Raw genomic sequence first — 19,807 nt, 5'->3', positions numbered from 1 at the left:
AGCGACGAACAGAGCTGTAAACGTAGCAGGGCTTGGAGCAAAGATGTTGTTAGCGAACTCATCCTGTCAGCTCATCCTCGGTAGAGACCACATCTCGCTAACGCCGAGCCAGAGGGTGCAGAACGCTTACAGATATCCACATACATCATCGACCAGTTTCCTGAAACATCGGCCGTCAGAGCGACGCCTTGATCGCGTGCCAAACAGGTGGTTCCTGGTCAGGCGGGGGTGTGACCGCGCGAAAAATAGAGAAGAAATCCGCGGTGTAATTGGGTCGGAATGTTTCGCACATCACCAATACCCTCCCACGTATATCGCGCTCCTGCCGAGACTAATCTCTCTTCGGCCAGCGAATACCACACTCGACGAATCGTTCGTCTCGTCGAGGATCACGGTGAACACGATTCTTCGAACGGACGGAAATAAATCGCAGGGAAGCTTTTAGGAACGCCTACCCTACGACGGATCTATACGTCTGCGTTTCGGGGGCGATCTCGATTTCACGGTGAATCGCCTACCCGACATAGGCGGGATGCCTCCAAGAACGCCGGCCGCTTTATAAATAACTGGAAAATGAAAATCGTCGACGACAGGAGGACGTGATCGCCCACGCGGATCGAGAGAATCGCGCCGGGCGGTAACATAATATCGGCGATGGGGTCCGGAAGAGGCTGGGGCGCGTCGATTAAAAATACAACGGCGGAGAAAAATCGGGTCGGCCAAAAAAGTGGGCTGCCGATGAATTCTCGTGGCCGACGCGCAGTGGTATAGGGACGACACTAGGCGGACCAGCAGTGGGAAGAACGCCGGTGGTCAGACACCAGGCTCTTACTCTTCGGTTAAAGAGTTCACGAATCCGTTATACTTTTCGATGGACCGACATCGAGATGGTGAATGGAAAATCCTGAAAAACGTTGGTGCGATGCCACTGCGCGAAGGAAAGCCCGCCCTCGAAGTGTCGCCACGTCGAGTAAACGTCGCGGCTCGCGTATATACATGTACATATGTATATTATTTGCAGGCGAGTATGAGATTGATATTTTGGGAGACCCCACGCGAGGCACACGGCACCAATAAACGCCGCGTACCGCGAGAGCGTTTCGTGCGAACACCGGCCGGATTCTCTAGCCCCGTCGCGGGGCAGGATTTTTTTCCCCGCTTGGGTGAAAGCTTCCAAGCGTTTCCCAATCGGTTTGGGAATAACAATAGCCGGGCCATCCTGATTCGTCGGTGATCCCACCCTGCCGAGCGCGGCTCGGAGATATCGCGCGGGCACGCGCGACAGACTTTTTATTGCCCGCGAATTGCCAGGCGAATTGCAGCGTCGCGTTACCGCGACAATAACGCGGGCGATGATTCCGATACCAACCACCCGGCATCGGTCATCGAATAATTCTGTACGCTGACACGGTTGTCCCGCGGCCAAAAGCGATTCGCCGGTTTACGATTACTCCGTCGCTATTTGCAGGACGGTTACCCGACGAACGACGGCTGGGAATTTGCTGCCGTCGCTGGGGGCGAGGGTCTTCTCCATGCTTCCTAACTACGGGGCATCTAATCGTTCGACGGGGACTCGACAGACAAGACAGTTAGCACTCTCCGCGTACCGTGAGGATGTGCTCTAAACGTGGGAGGAGAAGTAAGTACCTACTACCAACGAAATCTGAGTAGCGCGGTTCGACCCCTTGGGGCAGGAGCTCTAAGTACTGATTGCTCTGCGAACTTTGTAGTACCAGGGTTACGGCTAATCAATCCATTCCTGAAATTTCCATTCCGCTAGTGACCATTTCGTGGACGCTGACTTATATCGACGAGAGGTGGTAGTAGTGGTGAGTGTCGAGTTATAATTCTGTTTCTGTTATACGTGTAAGTGGGGAGCGAGTGTGGTGGGAGAGAGACGGGAGGACCTTTGATTGGGGGTGCATCATTACCCAGAAAGCTTTGTTTCGATCGGGGTCCGGTATCGTGTACTGTATCGGTCCAGTTCCTGCACTCACATCCTCCGCGTCCCAGTAGCTCTCGTCCTCGTCCACGGAGGACACGGACCTGGAGCCCTTCGAGCCGTTCCTCCTCTTCTCGCTCGCCTCCCTCGCGTCGGAGTCGGCTATGATACCCCTGATCCTCTCGTAGTCCTCTACGTCAGCCTCCTCGAAGCTCGATATTTTCAGCAGCCGCGCGACATCCTTGAGCGGTGCCTCGACGGTGGAGGTGGCGTTAGTCACCGAGAAAGCATCCGGCGAGTCGACCGCGTCGTCGGCCTTGTCCCTGGAGGCGGTCCCGAATCTTCTATTCTTGAAGGACCTTCTGCGATCCCTGGACGTCAGATCTCTCCTGCTCTCGGACAGCCCCAGAACGGACCTCTCCGCCTCGGCCAGCGCCTCCACGCTCGCCAGTGTCTCCTCGAAGCTGGTCTGCACCTGCACGCTTCTGCTCTCGGACCTGGACAACGACGGACTCGCCAAGGGCGACGTGTTGGTCGACTCGTCCCTCGGTAGGCCTCCGTTCGCCGTCTGCACTGAGATGTCTGACTTCCGCCTCTCCGGATCCCGGTGCCTCTTCGACTTCCTCGCCGCCAAGTTCTCCGCGGACTTGCTCACCCCCTTCGACTTCAGCCTCGTGGACTTCCTCACGATCGTGCTCGAGGACTTCGCCGACCTCTTCTTCTGACTGGACGGCCTCGGCGCGTCGATCACCACCTCCTGGAACTCCAGCTTTCCCGAATGGTTCTCCTGTACGTTCTCGGTGCTCCTCGACCGTTCCATCCCACCCCCGTCGATCGCCTGGGACCTCGCTGGGTCCGGCGACTTTGATTTCGACTTCCTGAACTGTCTCTTCGGCAGCCTTACTTCCTGATAATCAGACTCGTCTATCGAGGACTCGCCTTCCGAGGGGGTCTTGTACCGTTTAATTATGGGAATCGAGTCGAAGGACTTGGTGGTGGGTGCTTCGTTCCCCGACTCGTTATCGAACGACGTGCCCACGTCACTGGAGGCTCCCGAGCTGGATGGCTGGTCGTCCACGTCGTAGGGAATCGGCGTCGGTACTCTGACGTATTGGGCCGGCTCTAGGCTGATCACGGACAGAGGTCGATCTCTGGAGCTGCTTTCGATCCGCAGCTTCTCGGCCTCGTCGTAGGACGCCTCTCTCTCGCTCCGTTTCCCGCAGTCGTCCCCAGCCTCGCTGGACTCCACCAGGTAATTGAAGTCCGGACTCAGTCTGGAGTCCGGGGTCAGCCTGGAGTCGACGAGCAGGTCTCTGGCGCTGCACTCGGACAGGGTTCCATAGTCGAAGTTCTTGTCACGCGATCGTAGCTGGGTTCTGATCCTCAGGCTGTACTCGTGCAGGTTCTCCAGCTTGTGCTTGGCGCCGCGGGGCAGGCTGACGTCGCTCGAGTGGCTGAACGTGCAGATGGAGTCGTGGGTGCTCATGTTATCGTTCGCCTGGTCGTGATAGGAGAGACAGGGGGTTGCTGGCTGGTTGATGGTGATCACCACGCCGTCGGAGACGTGTCTAAGGCACGCGAGCAGCTCGAGCAAGCCCACACAGCCCACCAGCACGGACAACATCAGGCCCATCTCGAACGGCGATTGAACAACACGATGAAAAAGGGGCGAGCGAGCTCTCTACCACACTGTCATTGGGAAGCCAGGGATTATCCGCCCTACACTAGTCACTCTAGCTGCTTCACGTCTACTCGACACGTTGACACATCGTGGCATGAACGTTCATCGGGCATCCTCCGTTTCCATGAGGATCTACAAGGGTTACCCGTCCAGAAGCATAGACCTGATCACCTCCGGGAAGATCGAAGGGCAGTCGGGCGACGTGCGCGGCCGACCCATGTGCTGCCGTCCTCGTCGTTGTCCTCGTCGCTGGCTCTTGGTGTCACTTGGGTAATCCTCTAACGGGCTGACGTCACTCGGGAAAGGAGCAGAGCGGAGAGAGAGGCCGAGATTCGGCAAGATCCTAGAGGGGGCACCCACCACCCACGCGCGTCCACTTCTCCACGGTAGCTAGTACGGTTAGCAGGCTTAGGACGCTTAGCACGCTGAAAGGTGTCGCGGTGCCCCGAGCAGGCTGTCCCCCAAGGCGAACGGGCTAGATCCTGGTCGAGGAGGCGGCGCGGATCACGCGATGATTATCGGCTTATCCATGCTGCCGGATGGCGGCCAGAGGACTGCTTTATTTTCCGCGGGCAAACCGTTCGGACAGCGGGGCAAACTGGTGGCTGTTCGGCTCGTTATGTCGACGTAACAGACTTCGACTCGAGCCGCGGGACCGCGGCTAAGGCTAAAGTTAGCTCGAATGTCCCTGGACGCGAATCCCAGTCCTTAATGCCCGCGTACGTAGACGATCGATCACCGGCACGGGATAATTAACGCACCCCGATTTGGCAATCGTCGCAATCGCGCGATTATTGGCTCGCCGATTAATACCTGCGATCGATGCCGCGCTCTAATGACCCGATCGTTAGACCACGAGGGTCGCCGTCCGCGCGCCCACGGCGACGTCTCTGTATCTCAACGTCGCCGCGGCCGCACTTTGGCAGCTCTGGTCGCGAGAGGAAACGCTTCGCCTCTTGCCAATTTCGCGAAACGTCCGCGGAGTGTTGCATTTCCCCGCTGGCTTCGGACTCCGCGGACTCGCCCCGAGTGCCGATGAAATTCTCGGCGTCCGGCGAAAACTCGACTCGCCGCGGCCTTGGGCGTATCGCGCCCGTCAATTAAGCGTTTCGTTCTCGAGTTAAACAGCGCTCGGCGTGGAAACTCAGCGATGTTTACGTGGCCGAGATGCGCGGCCGAATTTCTGGCGTCACTCGGGCGATTTTATTTCGGTTACCTCATCGGTTACGAATCAACGAGTCGGACCGATCTTCGATACACGTTTTGCGCGCGGTACGTCGCTCTGGCGCCTTTCCAAAGGGATATCGAAACGGCCGCCGCGGCGTCCAGCTTATCGAACCCTCGATGATCTATATTTGCGTCGCGCCAGATCCTAACACTATCCGATTGTTCCTCGAGGCAAGAATTCATTTTCGCGCTGTCCTCGATAATCCCCTGTCCGTTGTTTCTCCGACTGAATCCTTGAAAGACGGCTTTTGCGAGTAACAATTCTAAATCGAACGATGCAAGGGACGTCCAAGAATAAGCCGCACAGTCTTTCGCGAAACATCCTCGTAGGAGTCTCCGAGTGACTGCAGTTCTACAGATTTTTGTAGCCTGGGTTTCATAGTCGAGCAGTCGTTTCTCTGGAGGGTGGAAGATCCTCGCGAAGCCCGTAGTCGCTGGTGGAACGCCGGCTTCGTAATCCTCGTCCGGACCACTTTGTCCGCAACCGCCGCCCGAAATAAACGTATCGTCGACGACCTATCGAGACGCGAACGAAAATAAATCGCGCCTCTGTTCGTCCAACTCCAGAGGACATTGCTGCAACCGAGGAGCACCAGTTGCACGCTCCATCGCGACGTCGATCACCGGAGGATGTGTTAATTGCTTCGTCAGGCTTGTTAACAGATTCCCCTAAGTTTAAGATCCAAAGAGCAGCGCCTGTACTTGGAATAAAATCTTGCGCGATGAGCTACCCTGTCTTATCTTTTCCCTTAATGCTCGTTGTCAGTCCCACTGTCGGCGAAGGCTCGGTGCAGCACCGAGGACTCAATCTCTCGTTTATAATCCATTCGTTTGGCAGGCAATCGCGGGTGGACCTTGACCGTTTCCCCGCGGATCGACTAGAAACCTGAGGACGCGCGCTCGAGGAGCGATCGACTCGCCGTGGAAAGAGGTTGGATCGACCGAGGAATCCAACCGTAGAAGGCGCGACATTACACGGCCGGCGAAGGGTCGAAATTAGTCGACCCGGTTGCCACGAAAGCCGGTTCCTCTGGAGGGAAACGGAACAATGCCAATGTTATTTCGGTCGATGATCGAACGTGTGTGCCACGGTCGGAGAAAAGCGTGCCACCGGATCTCAGCGAAGCCACTTCGCGAGCCGACCGAATTAGATCGTCGGAAACTTTGCAGCCGTGTCTGCGGACCGTAGGACGACCTTCCCTTCGTTCCACTTAGTGCCAGGTGAATGGGGGAGGACTCTTCGGCCTCTCTCCGGCAAAGAGTAGCGAAGCTTTCCAAAGCCCGTCGAAAGAGTCACGGATCGAAAATAGGACCGAGCGTTTTCGGTGATACCGTCACGCGAGCCCTCCGGCCCCTAGATTCCCATTCGATTGGATCGGATATCTCGCGCAGCCGCTGGCGAGTTCACGCCGAACGGCTCGGTGCATGCAGCTTTTCCCACAATGCATCGTTAATCGGAAATAGCCCGGCACGTCGAGGCCTCGTCAGCGATCGTTTACATTTGTTTCGCAGCTCTGCGTCGAGACGCCATTCGAAGGAGCGGGAACTTTTTCGATCAGAGCTAGAGTTCACCGCGGGAATGCTCGAGAAGTCGTGCGGGAAAGTCGTGGCAGCCACCCGGAAGCGGTCAAGAGCAAAGACCTAAGCAGAACGCGCGGCTCGCGAGCCACGCAACCCTTAGTTCGCGTAACTTTCTTTGCCGGCCGGGGGTGTCGGCTCTTCCCTTAATTATTTTCGCCGGGCCAACGTGGCTCCGGTGACCCGAATTCGCGCCATTCATCTTCGAGTTGCAAAACCCACCGGCTATTTTCGGAATCGGTCCCGTACTCGACCGTTGTCTGGATCGTTGAATCGATTTCGCGCCCGGCGAGAACTTTCCTCCACGTACTATAATAGCGAGAGCGTGGAGGAATCGTTGGATTCCAAGCGACAGATCATCGTCGAAAGCAAACGATAAGGCAATCGATTAGCTACACTCCTTCCAGTACACGTAACACTGCGAAATCATAAGGTGACTCTGGAATCGGATTTAGGAGGCGGGGATTAGCGCGTGGAATGTCTGAGAGGCTCGCAAACGCGTCTGCGGCGACAGGTCTGGATCAGAGAGGAGCGAGAGCGGATTTTTGCGCAGCAAACGCGAAGCACGTGAACCGCGACGCTGGTCGACGCGCTCGAAATAGACAACGCGGGCAGAGTTTTACAGCGACGACGCTTAAACGGCTGGTTGCGTCACCGTTACGCCATGCTTTTCTATAAAGACCGTTTGTTTGCCGTCCGAGGCTCAGACCGTCTTCCGAAATGATCGACAGGGGCTGCTCGCGTGCGCGCGCCGTCCTCTCCTAAAGCTGTCGCGCCGCTCGGGAGCCTGTTATTTACGAGCCTGGTAACGCTCCATCGAGCTTCTTTACGAGAATTATGTGTATCGAAGCATGCGGCAGGGGTGGGATCCGTGTTTGGCAGGTGGGCTTGTACTTTATTGTCGAACAGAGCAAGAGAGTAGTTTGGGGTTGTTTATGCGCTGACTTGTCCATCGGCTGATCTGAGATGTAGAGTTTGCCGAGACCTCGGTGCGTGTTGTGGCTCTTGTGTGACTGAGTGTGGCGCACTTCACTTACCCGAAACTCGAGACCACCCTTCGTCGACGCGCGGAAAAGTCGTGGGTGGGGGACACGGTCGCGTGCAGCCGATCTTGGATCGAAGAGGATCGAAACTCGCGCGTGGATCGAGGCAGCGGAGCTCGACGCTGCTCTATCGAGGAAGGACACGCGTTCCTCGATTATTCTCGCGGTTCGCTCGGCTTTCGTTCGCCTCCAATTCACTGACTCTAATAAAAGACGGGGAACGGTTCTCGGTGGCTGGACACGCCGCGATCGTGGTGGGAGCTTCGACAGAGAAATCAAAATAGATTACCGACCGGCCACGGGTACGATTAAACGGCCGGTTTCCGGTTGGAAGAAAACCAATTCAGACGCGTTACACGGACGAGGGACGCGCGTAACAAACGGGCAGCAGCTGACGCTTCGCAGCCCTCCGAGGAGCTAGGCCGCGTTCCGAACGAAAACGATCCCTACTGAAAACACTCGAATCTGCCGCGGAAGCGCGCCCAAATTCTGCGACGATTCGATAATCATTTTCCCACTGCTGATTTTATTATCGCCGGGGATTACAAGCACCCTGACTTTACAAGCCATGTCACTGCTTCTCGTATAGCATTTCTCGACCATAGTAACGTCTAACCTTCTCCTTTGGACATTATCCGCGAATGTATTGGATTTTTAAATTTTTCGAAAGTGAACTACGTGGCTAATAACTATGGTAAGCTCCTTGATCTTGTTCTTTCGTCATTTTCGAATGTTCTCACCTCCCCTGATCCCGAGCCCCTTCTCTCTGAGGATCCTCACCATCCCCTCTATTTTTTTTTGTCTTTCCCTCTCTATTAATTCTTCCTCTCCTCCCAAGGTAATTCATCGCAGAAGCTTTAATTCGGCTGATTATCTTGCCTCTATTGATTGGGATGTCCTCCTCTTTCCCTTATCCAGAGATGAATCTGTGGATATCCTTTATTTTCACCGTAACTATGCTGTTGAATCCTTTGTACCTTCCTCGTCTTCCATAATTTCTTCCTACCCTGTCTGGTTTTTAGGTTTATTTCACTTATTACGCAAAAAAAAATCGCTCATCGTCGCTTCAAACTTTCTACCTCCTTTTCTGATTATCTTGTTTTTTTTTCTAATCTCAGGTCCCAATGCAAAACCATCTCCCGGAACTGTTGCCATTGTTTCGCTCCCAAATCTGAAAGTACTCTTCTTAATGAGCCCAGACCTTTTTGGAAATTTGTTCGTAACTTCAAAAATAACTCCTCTCGCCCTTCCCACGTTTCCTTTAATGACCAGGTATCCAACACGGATCATTCGATCGCCGATACATTTGCGGATTATTTTGGCTCTGTCGACTCCTGTAGTTAGGAATCGCAGCATTCCTTCTCCTTCAGTAGTACCATTGATGTTTCTAACATGGAAATCACAATTAGTGAGGTACTCTCTCAGATGCAACTCCTTGTGTCAATAAGGGCCCTGGGGTTGATGGCATCCCCCCGATATTTTTTAAGTCTTCCAAATTCGTTATGGCTCGCATTCTCTTTCTTATATTAAAAAAATCCTTCAGATCTGGAATGTTTGCTTCTTTGTGGAGGACCTGCTTAGTCTCCCCTATTTTTAAGGGTGTTGACAAATCACTTGCTAGTTCCTACAGGCCTATTAGTTTGCAGAATGTTATGCCTAAAATATTTGGAAGCCTTGTCTCAAATAAGCTCCCTTTTATTTGTAAGAACTTAATTATTGACGAGCAATATGGCTTTATGTCCGATCGTTCTGCTATTACCAATCTCCTTACTTATAATAATTTCCTGTCTAATTGCTTAGAAAGTGGTCTGCAGGTTGATGCCATCTATACCGACCTACGTAAAGCTTTTGATACTGTTGACCATCCGACCCTTCTTACTAAGCTTCACTCCCTCGGCCTCCGCGGCGCATTGCTTGCCTGGCTCTCCAGCTACTTGACTAACAGAATTCAGATAGTTAAGTATAATAATTTCCTATCTAAGGAGATTCCTGTTCTTTCCCCAGGGCTCTCACTTGGGTCCGCTTCTATTTATTCCGCACATTAATGATATAGCCGAAGCCTTTTTACATTGTAAGTTTCTACTTTTTGCAGACGATCTAAAGATTTATAGACAAGTTACGAGTGTGTCTGATGCTCTTTTAATACAGTCTGACTTGGATAGACTTTCCTTCTGGTGCTCGCGTAATAAACTTAGTTTTAACTTATCTAAGTGTCGTGTAATCCATTTTTGCTGTAAATCTAATAAAGTAATGATCCGTGCTCTATTCAAGCCTCATCTCTGCTATCTGTTGACACCATACGCGACCTTGGTACTTAATTTTCTAGTACTTTAACGTTCTATTATTATTATCAACATGTTGTTAACTCCGCGTATAAAACACTAGGTTTTATTCACCGCACATTATTCTCTAACATCACCACACTCCGGACTCTCTATAACCCCTTGGTTCGTCCTATTCTCGAATATGGATCCGTTATTTGGGCTCCCTATTATAAATGCCACTCTGTATTCATCGAGAGTGTGCAGCACAGGTTTCTTAGACTGGCATCATATCTTACGGAATCACCTATGTCTTTATTTTGCCATAACTATGACTTCATGCTGTCGCGCCTTGGACTAATGAGCCTTGATCAAAGCCGTGCCTTTGCCGACCTTTTATTTGTATATAAGCTCATTAAGCATTCTATCTCATGTCCTCAAATCCTTGAAAAACTTACTTCTTATGCACCGAAGCGTTGCCTTAGAAAACATACTCCCTTCCTTTCTGAGGCACATCGAACACTCTACGGCTACTATAATAGTCTTAATCCACTTCTAATAACTTCGAATCGGTACTGTAACTCTGTTGACTTCTTTAATAATTCCTATAATTCCTTCAATCACTCTGCTCTGATCGCTGTTCGTAGTTCCCATGCCCCTTAACTTTCACTATTATGTTCTCTGCTATTATTATTACCATGATTTTTTATATCTAGTTTGTCACCATCATTAATGGTTCTTTCGCGCTTACTTCTCTGCTTTTGTTTCTTTTAATTATTTCTCCTTTGTACTTTCTAACTGTTTCTCCTATGCTTGCGAGACTGCGATTTGTACTTTTTATAACAAAGGGTTTGTCCCGCTGATATACTTAAATAATAAAAAAAAAATAATAATCCTTGACTACTCTAAGCTTCTCACCACGGAACAATACTCGGCTCAATGAAGCCCTCGGAGCTGTACTTGTTGAATAAAGGAGCGAAGAATGCCAAAGAATCTTTTCGTATCCCTCTTCGTTCCTTCAGCGCGACGGAGTGGCTGATTAATTGCCTCGTATTTCGGCAACGCCCGTGTACCTACGTGCATGACTGATCGCGAGCAAGATCATTAGTCACCGAGGAGCAGAGATGAGAAGGCCTCGAGTTTGGCCAAATCCTTGCAGGTTATTCGCGTTTTTGTAACATAATTCGCATTGCGCAGCGGCGACGGTGACGAGCAAGCTTGTATGATACTCGATTCCTATTTCCGTCCATCTAAATAAAGCCGAAAGCGGCCCAGTTCCCGCGCGACGCGGCGGACAACGCGGCTCGATTGCGCGACACATAATATCATTATGCTCCAGATATTTTTGGAGCAGCCCGATTGTTTACGACGCCCAAACAACCGCGGGGGCATCATTTATCTCTGCGATCGAGAGGAATAGCTGCCACGGGACGCGAGGGGAACGGTCAACCAACGAGCACGTCTATCTACTAATTTATTCACCTTCCAGTCTCGTCAGCGTCGTCGATAGATCGACCGCGATCCCGAGAACGACGGTCGCGTAAACTACGAGCGGCAGAGTGGCCGGAGCTTGGCACGGATCGCGATTTATGCGCACCTTGACAGCCGCCTGTACATTTGGGTCACCGTCAAGATTTCAGGTTTTCTTAGCGCAATGCCGCGCGCGTAATAAAAATGCCTGGCCGAACGGCGCGGAGCACCTTCGTCGGGCCTGTGGTCTCCCGCCGCCGTAAATGGGGAATGCGACCGCTGAGAAGAAGGCGCTGAAGAAAGCACGGAGCGCTCCTTCTTTTTTTAAACCGTCGCACAGAGATAAGCGTCGCGCTTGAATCCAGCGCTCCTACAAGTCCCGCGCCGCAATTTAAACGACGCGTGTATCGAGGATCGATAGCCACGCTCGAAGCGCGAGTGTTCTGCGGTCGGTAAGGAAGATTTCAGTAGATGCAGACGTGTCAGCACGGACAGCCGCGGTCGACAGAGGCTGCTTGTACGACGGGCGGTAAGAAGTCTGACCAAGTCCGTCTGATACTACTTGTACTTACTTCGGCCGCCTCGGCGCCAAAGTTTCTGCTTCTTCTCGCGATTTCTCCTACACCAATCTTTTCCCACCGATAATCGTCGCTGAAGATCGACTTTGCGAGGGCTATTTTCAGAGGACTTTGTCCGAGTCGCAGAGAAGATAAATGGGGTAGAAGTGACACTGACCTCGTCGCAAGCCGCGCACCTGGGCTTCAGCTGTTCAGCGTAGTGCCTCTCGCAGAACAGAGTGTCGTCGTGCACGCAGTAAGCGAGATCCACCAAAAGTTCCTTGCACTCCATGCACCGGAAGCACGCGGGGTGATAGAGGAGGCCCAGTTTGCTGGCTGATACGGCCAGGCTGCCGTATTTCAGCGGCGCGTGGCATGCACCGCAGTCCTGTGAGCAAACAGAGCACGTTAGAAGAAGAGCTCGTCGCATCGATTATGCCGTGACGTTTCGAAATTAGCGTTCACACTCACGAGATCTCTCTCGAGCACCTCCTGCACGTTGCCAATGTCCAGCGCGATCTCGTTCCTGGCGGCCATGAAGTCGTCGGCGCTGCTGGCGTGTTTGGGGTTCAAGTGGCGACAGTAGGCCCTGGCTAAATCCTGCTTAGGCAGCTGATACGCCAATTGCCGGTCCCTGTATCGCTCGCCAGTGGTGTCCAGCCTGGGCACGGATATCTCCGGCAACATGGAAAAGTACTCCTCCACCTGTAACACCGGCATCGAGCTTGTTACTCGCGCTGTCACCGGAACGAGGATAGATTGCGGGAAAAAGCTCGGCCCCATAGTGGCAGTAAAAGTATCGTAAAGACGAGTGGGCCGCGGCGACTGGAAGCGCGGGCGATAAAGCATCCGTTCCTTGGTGATAAAGACCGGCCACGACGCGCTAATTTATGCCGCGGGCTTTGGTAAATATCGGGAGCTGGAAGCGCGCCAGGCCAGCGTGCACGCGCCACGCGTACACCGACTGCTTAGCCGTGCCGGCGCACAGTGTTATTAAGCCGCGTATTCACCTGCGCATTCGCCCCGAATGTGCATTCGGCGCGCACCGATTCTTTGCGCGTTCGGAGCTCAGCGCGCGTTCGGCGCGCATTCGGCGCGTATATGGACAAAAGTCAAGTATCCGAAGTGTTTGATCCACAAAATCTTGTAACTTGAAATGTTAATAAAGGAACGTAGGTTTCAATGCTACCCATGACTTCTGCTGAATTTACTAAATTGTTGTCAAAAGTGATACTAGAAATTCATAACAAATTTCGGTGCATCTTTTCAAACACGTGCCATTGGCAGAGTGTTTATGCTTTTCATTTGGTTTTTATAAGTTGTGTTTAATACTGTCATACCTTCGAAACTGCCGAGTCAGTTTTTTACAATACTAACAATTTGTGCTAATTCTTTGTGTTAAATGTTTATCAACTTCGACAGGACTTTAAAAAAATACCTCCGTGATTTTTTGTATATTAATTTAGGGACCAGTAAATTTTATATTAACGTCAATTTCAACTGCTCCAGCCCTTAGCGTAGTCGCTGGGGCTCCTCTCGTGTGTCCCGCGAAGGCCTAAGACACTTACGTTACTCCAAACATTCGTCTTTTCTCATCGTGCATATAATTTAAGTGTTTTTTACTGTTAATTTTTTAACCTTTGTCCCGAAAATCCATATGCTCTACGGTCAAAACAATCGATTCAATTTTTCACGCATTTCCGATAAACTGATAAAAATGTTTTTCAACCAAAAGTTAGTCAATAATCGCGTGCCAACAAACTCTAACCGAAAAAATTGGCAGAAAGCTTTTTATTTAATAAAAATTAAGACCGCTTTAATTTTTTAAATGTAATTTTCTTTCATTTTTTCATCAATCCATGCATCTTTGTGTCCTCTTTAAAAAAATATTAGGGAACTTAGGTCGAAGACTGATTAATTCAGAAGTTATGAATTTCGTCCCGGCCGCCCATATACTTCGACACACTGCGCGGCGTAATGGATCGTTCCGCGGCTACTATTATATCTCATTAGAGCTCGAATCCACGGCAATTCGTATCGTTTCGGCGGGATCGACGTGATGTTGAATCGGAGCCGGCGCGGCGGTCGGTTTATTGAATCAGCGCGATTAAATCAAATAGAGCCACGCATCAGGAACAGGAAACGAGCTTGTACGTAATCGAGCGGAACATGTAAGGCGCGAGATGAAACAGAAATTGGGTGGCGAATAGAATATTAGCGACCTTGTGAGCTGGCAGGCCGGGTGGCGCCCACGCGAGGCCTTTCTCCCTGGGGTCGAATCCAACCGGTGAGGAGGACTCTTCGCCTTTGAGGCCCAGGCGAGACCTGACCGACACCCATTCCTCGTGGCACACATCGTGCGCGTCCCGCGGGCACTTGCAGCTCGTGCAATTCTTCCTGGAAAAAGAAAACAGATCGGTGTATGTAGTCGCCCGTGCACAGGTCTCGGCCGAACGCTTAATTGCGTCTCTGTTTGCGGGCCGGCGACCGCGACACACCAGCTTTCCTGAGGTGTCGCGCCGGCAAGATTAACGTCCCACCTCTGCTTAGGGAAGTGCTTTCGGTTCCCGTTGCCCGCGTGCAAGTGGGACGGGCATTAACAGCCTGTTGAACGTATCTATTAAACCAAGGATATCACGGACGATAAATATTTGCCCCCGCTGTTTCATTAACTCGGTATACGACTCGGAGCTGATAGAGCCTATAGTAATCTAGCTTCATTGCCTTCGGGGCGGAACCAATTCCCCGCTAATCGATTAATTAACGCAAACATCGGTATCCTTTTTGGAGCGACACGCCCTTCCCCGTTCCTTATCTCCTGCGCGTTTGATAAATCGCCGGAATGGCAGCCCAAGAAGAAACGAGCGGCGATACCGTGGCCGTGAAGGGTAACGGGGAGACTGCTCGCTGCGCAGAAGTCGTGCCGCCCACGCGTCGCACGCTAATGGTCCGATCGAACGTCAATCGTCTAATCAAGGGGATGCATTTACGGGTGGCATTCATCGCCGCGCCGTTTCACCGCACCCTTCCGGGTGTCAGCGTCAAGGCCGTCGCGATGCTAACGCGAGCTCACCCCGTCCCTGCGATTCTGCACTGGTCGCCAGTAACTCGGGGACAAGGGGTGGCGGAGAAGTCGGGCGACGACGAGACCCTTATCTCTGCCGATAGCCCGGGAAAAGAGGAGGGAAGAAAAAAATAAAATGTCCCAGAGGTGGACGATTGTAACAGCAGCAGAGGGATTCTCTCTGGATTCGCTCGTAAATTCCCGAAATCCGATTTACGGCGACAGTCTGGAGGGTGCGGGGAGGGGGACTTAGCGGAAGATCGGCGCGCAAGGGAGCTCGTTAAATTTAACAGTGCCAACGGACGCGTTAATGGGCCGCCATAAAACTCGGCTTCATAGAAGGCTCGGTTTCGAAACGAGGGGGAGCTTCGACTGCGACGCAACTGGACGCCTTATTTTCGTCGATCGCGCCATGTTTTAACCCAGCCGGGCGTCGCGGTACCTTCGCAGCTACCTTCGACATTCAATCGCAAGGGCCCAAAGCGAGGGAAGAAGCTCTCGCGACCTACCCAGCTGTAAAAGTTCCCCTCTCCCGGCGCAGAGGGAATGGTGATCTCAACGAAGGAACGAACTCGCGACACCTTTCGAGAATTATACCCCCGGGGCGCAGCGGCACGGTTACCATAATGTCACGTCCGTAATGTCAGGGGAACGGTCACCTTGTTTGCCAGCGGGCTATAAGTCGCGACGCCGCGAGGAGCTTTTAAAGCGATAAAGAATCGTCGCGGCCCGGAACGCTTCGCTTTTCCTTTTTGTATCCTTGTTAGAGAGAGGGCGATAACGTTGAATCTCTCTCGAGCGGCCGGACGTCCTCCGATATTTTACGAGGTCCGCGAACGCATCGCGGCGCACCAGAGGGTGGATGCAAATTAACGTTGACGCCTCGTTAACGGCGCAAACCGTGAAACATAATACTCGCACGCGGCCCATAAGTCATTCGGATTCACGGTGCCAGCGCGTCCTAGAGTCCCTTGGACCCCGTCCGCCCTTGGAGCGCTCGCGCGAGAACAGGGCGACAACGATCCGATGAGAAGTTTATCGCACGTGCTCGCGTAACGATACACGGTTCGTCGAATTAATTGTCCAGGACTGATTGTCACTTTCGTGGAACACGATTCTTTAGCAAACACCGGGGCGCGAGTTGGCCAGTGATCGGGTGGTTGCAACGAAGTAAGCGATTAGTTAGGAACAGGGGGGTTCTTGGTGTCGAGGCGGGGAGGAGATCGTCGTCGCTCGTCCACTATAAAAATTAAGCGAAATAATTCACGATGCCTCGCGTGCGTCACGCGCGACTATTGTTGCATGATATTGATTTACGTTTTGCTTTTGTAGTTTTCAATATCTATGTAATGTAATTATTATTCACCATATGTGATGTCATTATTAATCACGGTACACGCAATTGTTAACTCCCGTTAAGGAGATCGTCGTCGCTCGTCCACTATAAAAATTCAGCGAAATAATTCACGATGCCCCGCGACTATTGTTGCATGATATTATTTTACGTTTTGCTTTTGTAGTTTTCAATATCTATGTAATGTAATTATTATTCACCATATGTAATGTCATTATTAATCACTGTAGGGGAGGCCGGGGCTAAAAGTTCCGATTTCGATAAAACATAAAAAATGACTGGAAAATAATGTAGTTATTCTCTTCACTATTGACTAATTTCTTGTTAAATTTATTATATCTTCTGATTTTAAGCTTGTGTTTAATATATTGTAATAGGTTTCCCATAGAAAGTAATTTATTTGTGGCTGATCGAAGCGGAACTTCTTACCCCTATATGGGGCAAGTTGTTATCGCATTGGGGTAAGTTGTTACTATGATATAAGAGTTGCCTTTTAATGAAATATTTCATTTTCTAATGAAATAAAGCAGAATTTTATTAATAATGGTTATTTATGAAGGTTCGGACCAACAAAAATGTATTATCTTTAAAAGAAAACCAAAAGCGACAGTTTTTATTTATCTTTACGCATATCTTCGATCGAAGTCGTGTCCCTTTCCGCCTTTCATACATATGTTCGCATCTTAAAGCACAGCGGAAACAATTTATACATTTGCGCAAAGGCCTGTGAAGATAGCACCCCCAAATTCGAATTTTTGGAAAAACTAAACGGCATTCGTTTGTCCATCGTTTGCCTACGTTTGCCCATCAAAAATTTTCGTTTGACCACCCTCCAAAAAAGAGTTATGAACAAAATAAAAAAATTGTCTTCATCACCCATCATGAATGCATTTCAATTTTTTAATAGAAGGATACGAATGTACCCGACCTGACCACGTTTGCTCACTCTCAGATTTCATTTGCCCACCCTCCAGAATTTAAATAAAAAATAAAAACCGCGAAAAAATGGGTATAGATGAAGCGATCGCGTTAAAGTTCGATTATTCTCGAAAATATTATCAAAATCGTTCTTTCAACGGTCCAGTCCGTTAGTTTAGATGTAGAAGAGATTTGCCCATGCATTAATTTCGTATGCCCACCCTCCAGAATCGAATTATTAATAAAGATAGCCAAGAAGTGCGGTGCCCGTTGAAGCGATCGCGTTAAAGTTCGATTTTTCTGGAAAATAATATCAAAATCGTTCTTTCAACGATGCAGTCCGTTAGTTTAGATGTAGAAGAGATTTGCCCATGCATTAATTTCGTATGCCCACCCTCCAGAATCGAATTATTAATAAAGATAGCCAAGAAGTGCGGTACCCGTTGAACCGAATACCTTTCCGTTAGTTTTTTTTCCGAATGAATTATCAAAATGGATTGTTCTTACCGTAAAGGTTAAAGGTGTTTGGTGACATGTTACCCACTTCAATTTGTATCGCTCATCGAATACTTCACACTTTTCACACATCTGCAGCATGTGCAGAATAATACCAGAGTGGTTTTCTAGTCATTTTTCACTAATTACCGCAATGATATCGCACAACGGAAAATAATATAATGTCACAGTTACTTCACAAACCGTAAATGAACGCACGATCTCGCAAGAGTTGCGCCCGAACTCTGTAGACCGACTGACTTTCGTGCGTCGTTGGAAACAATTCGAGAGTGTCGCAGACATCTGTTTACGTTTCGGCACGTTCGATGACGACACGCAGCGCTGCTACCCTAACTAAAGGGGCGCAGCGCCGAGTGCCACTGCCGAAACGTAAACAGATGTCTGGCGATACTCTCGAATTATTTCCAACGACGCACTTCTTGGCTATCTTTGTTAATAATTCGATTCTGGAGGGTGGACATACGAAATTAATGCATGGGCAAATCTCTTCTATATCTAAACTAACGGACTGCATCGTTGAAAGAACGATTTTGATAATATTTTCTAGAAAAATCGAACTTTAACGCGATCGCTTCAACGGGCACCGCACTTCTTGGCTATCTTTATTAATAATTCGATTCTTGAGGGTGGGCATACGAAATTAATGCATGGGCAAATCTCTTCTATATCTAAACTAACGGACTGCATCGTTGAAAGAACGATTTTGATAATATTTTCTAGAAAAATCGAACTTTAACGCGATCGCTTCAACGGGCACCGCACTTCTTGGCTATCTTTATTAATAATTCGATTCTTGAGGGTGGGCATACGAAATTAATGCATGGGCAAATCTCTTCTACATCTAAACTAACGGACTGCATCGTTGAAAGAACGATTTTGATATTATTTTCCAGAAAAATCGAACTTTAACGCGATCGCTTCAACGGGCACCGCACTTCTTGGCTATCTTTATTAATAATTCGATTCTTGAGGGTGGGCATACGAAATTAATGCATGGGCAAATCTCTTCTACATCTAAACTAACGGACTGCATCGTTGAAAGAACGATTTTGATAATATTTTCTAGAAAAATCGAACTTTAACGCGATCGCTTCACCTGTACCCTTCTTTTCGAGGTTTTTATTTTTTATTTAAATTCTGGAGGGTGGGCAAATGAAATCTGAGAGTGAGCAAACGTGGTCAGGTCGGGTACATTCGTATCCTTCTATTAAAAAATTGAAATGCATTCATCGTGGGTGATGAAGACAAATTTTTTATTTTATTCATAACTTTTTTTGTAGGGTGGGCAAAAAAAAAATTTATGGGCAAACGTGGGCAAATGAAGGACAAACGAATGCCGTTGAGTTTTTTTAAAAAATCGAATTTGGGGGTGCTATCTTCACAGACCTATTTGCGGCGGGGTAATTTTTTACGGTACCAACGTGCCCCAAGTCACGGTAACAATTAGCCCCTACCGACACATGTTGCAATTTCAAAGATTATTCTGCTTATACATGTATTCAAACGATAAACACTATTACACCATGTTCTTAAATGTCATTTGATCCATAAGGACGATTCAATCTATAATATCTACGTTAAATAATTGAAATAGACCAAAAAGTAATGATAGAAAAATTTTTACTTATCTGGTACGCGACTAATAGGTCCTTGCTTACAACCACACAATTCGCTGTCGCGGACGCTATTAAAGTGGGGGACAGAGTGGCGTGATCAACTCACGCGGAAAAAATAATTTAAAGTACAACGCTCTTTTTATTTTGAAGATAGAGCCGTCGGAACAACTTACCCCCGGAACTTTTAGCCCCGGTCTCCCCTACACGCAATTGTTAACTCCCGTTAAGGAGATCGTCGTCGCTCGTCCACTATAAAAATTCAGCGAAATAATTCACGATGCCCCGCGACTATTGTTGCATGATGTTAATTTACGTTTTGCTTTTGTAGTTTTCAATATCTATGTAATGTAATTATTATTCACCATATGTAATGTCATTATTAATCACGGTACACGTAATTGTTAACTCCCGTTAAACAATTTTATGGCGGAAGGTGTTGTATACCAACGCCACCTAAATTTATTTTTCTCTAGTTTTAGTCATTCGTTTACTTCTACAGATATAGCAATAGCAAGTATCCTAAATTCCTTTTCCTGTGATTTCATCCGTCCCTTATTACTCATCCTTGTACCTTGATCTC

The 19,807-nt window shown here is 49.6% G+C and overlaps 1 protein-coding gene and 1 long non-coding RNA gene across 10 annotated transcripts in view; one reads left to right on the top strand and one right to left on the bottom strand.

Moving 5' to 3' along the window:
- Positions 1-19,807, bottom strand: part of Lmpt (four and a half LIM domains protein limpet) — a 92,531-nt gene that overhangs the window by 16,350 nt on the left and 56,374 nt on the right. For 5 of the 8 annotated variants that reach the window (XM_076829018.1, XM_076829012.1, XM_076829019.1 and 2 more), the window contains 3 exons: positions 13,982-14,156; positions 12,231-12,464; positions 11,938-12,147 (listed from right to left, as the gene is read on the bottom strand). In XM_076829018.1, the coding sequence (XP_076685133.1) occupies positions 11,938-12,147; positions 12,231-12,464; positions 13,982-14,156 (619 nt within the window). Of the gene's footprint in view, positions 1-1,931; positions 3,576-11,937; positions 12,148-12,230; positions 12,465-13,981; positions 14,157-19,807 lie in introns of those variants that run through there. The other 3 variants (XM_076829020.1, XM_076829014.1, XM_076829015.1) reach the window with 3 other exon arrangements.
- Positions 309-5,580, top strand: LOC143377585 (uncharacterized). 2 transcript variants are annotated; one of them, XR_013087359.1, is made up of 4 exons: positions 309-1,397; positions 1,469-1,639; positions 1,731-1,829; positions 2,172-5,580. It is a non-coding gene; the product is annotated as an uncharacterized LOC143377585 (long non-coding RNA). The 2 variants fall into 2 exon arrangements; XR_013087360.1 differs by having other exon boundaries at positions 2,169-5,580.

The sequence above is a fragment of the Andrena cerasifolii genome, chromosome 16 (assembly GCF_050908995.1).
Source record: "Andrena cerasifolii isolate SP2316 chromosome 16, iyAndCera1_principal, whole genome shotgun sequence".
Lineage (NCBI taxonomy): Eukaryota > Metazoa > Arthropoda > Insecta > Hymenoptera > Andrenidae > Andrena > Andrena cerasifolii.
Note: the sequence above shows the minus strand (reverse complement) of the source record. Positions and strands in the feature narration are given on the sequence as shown.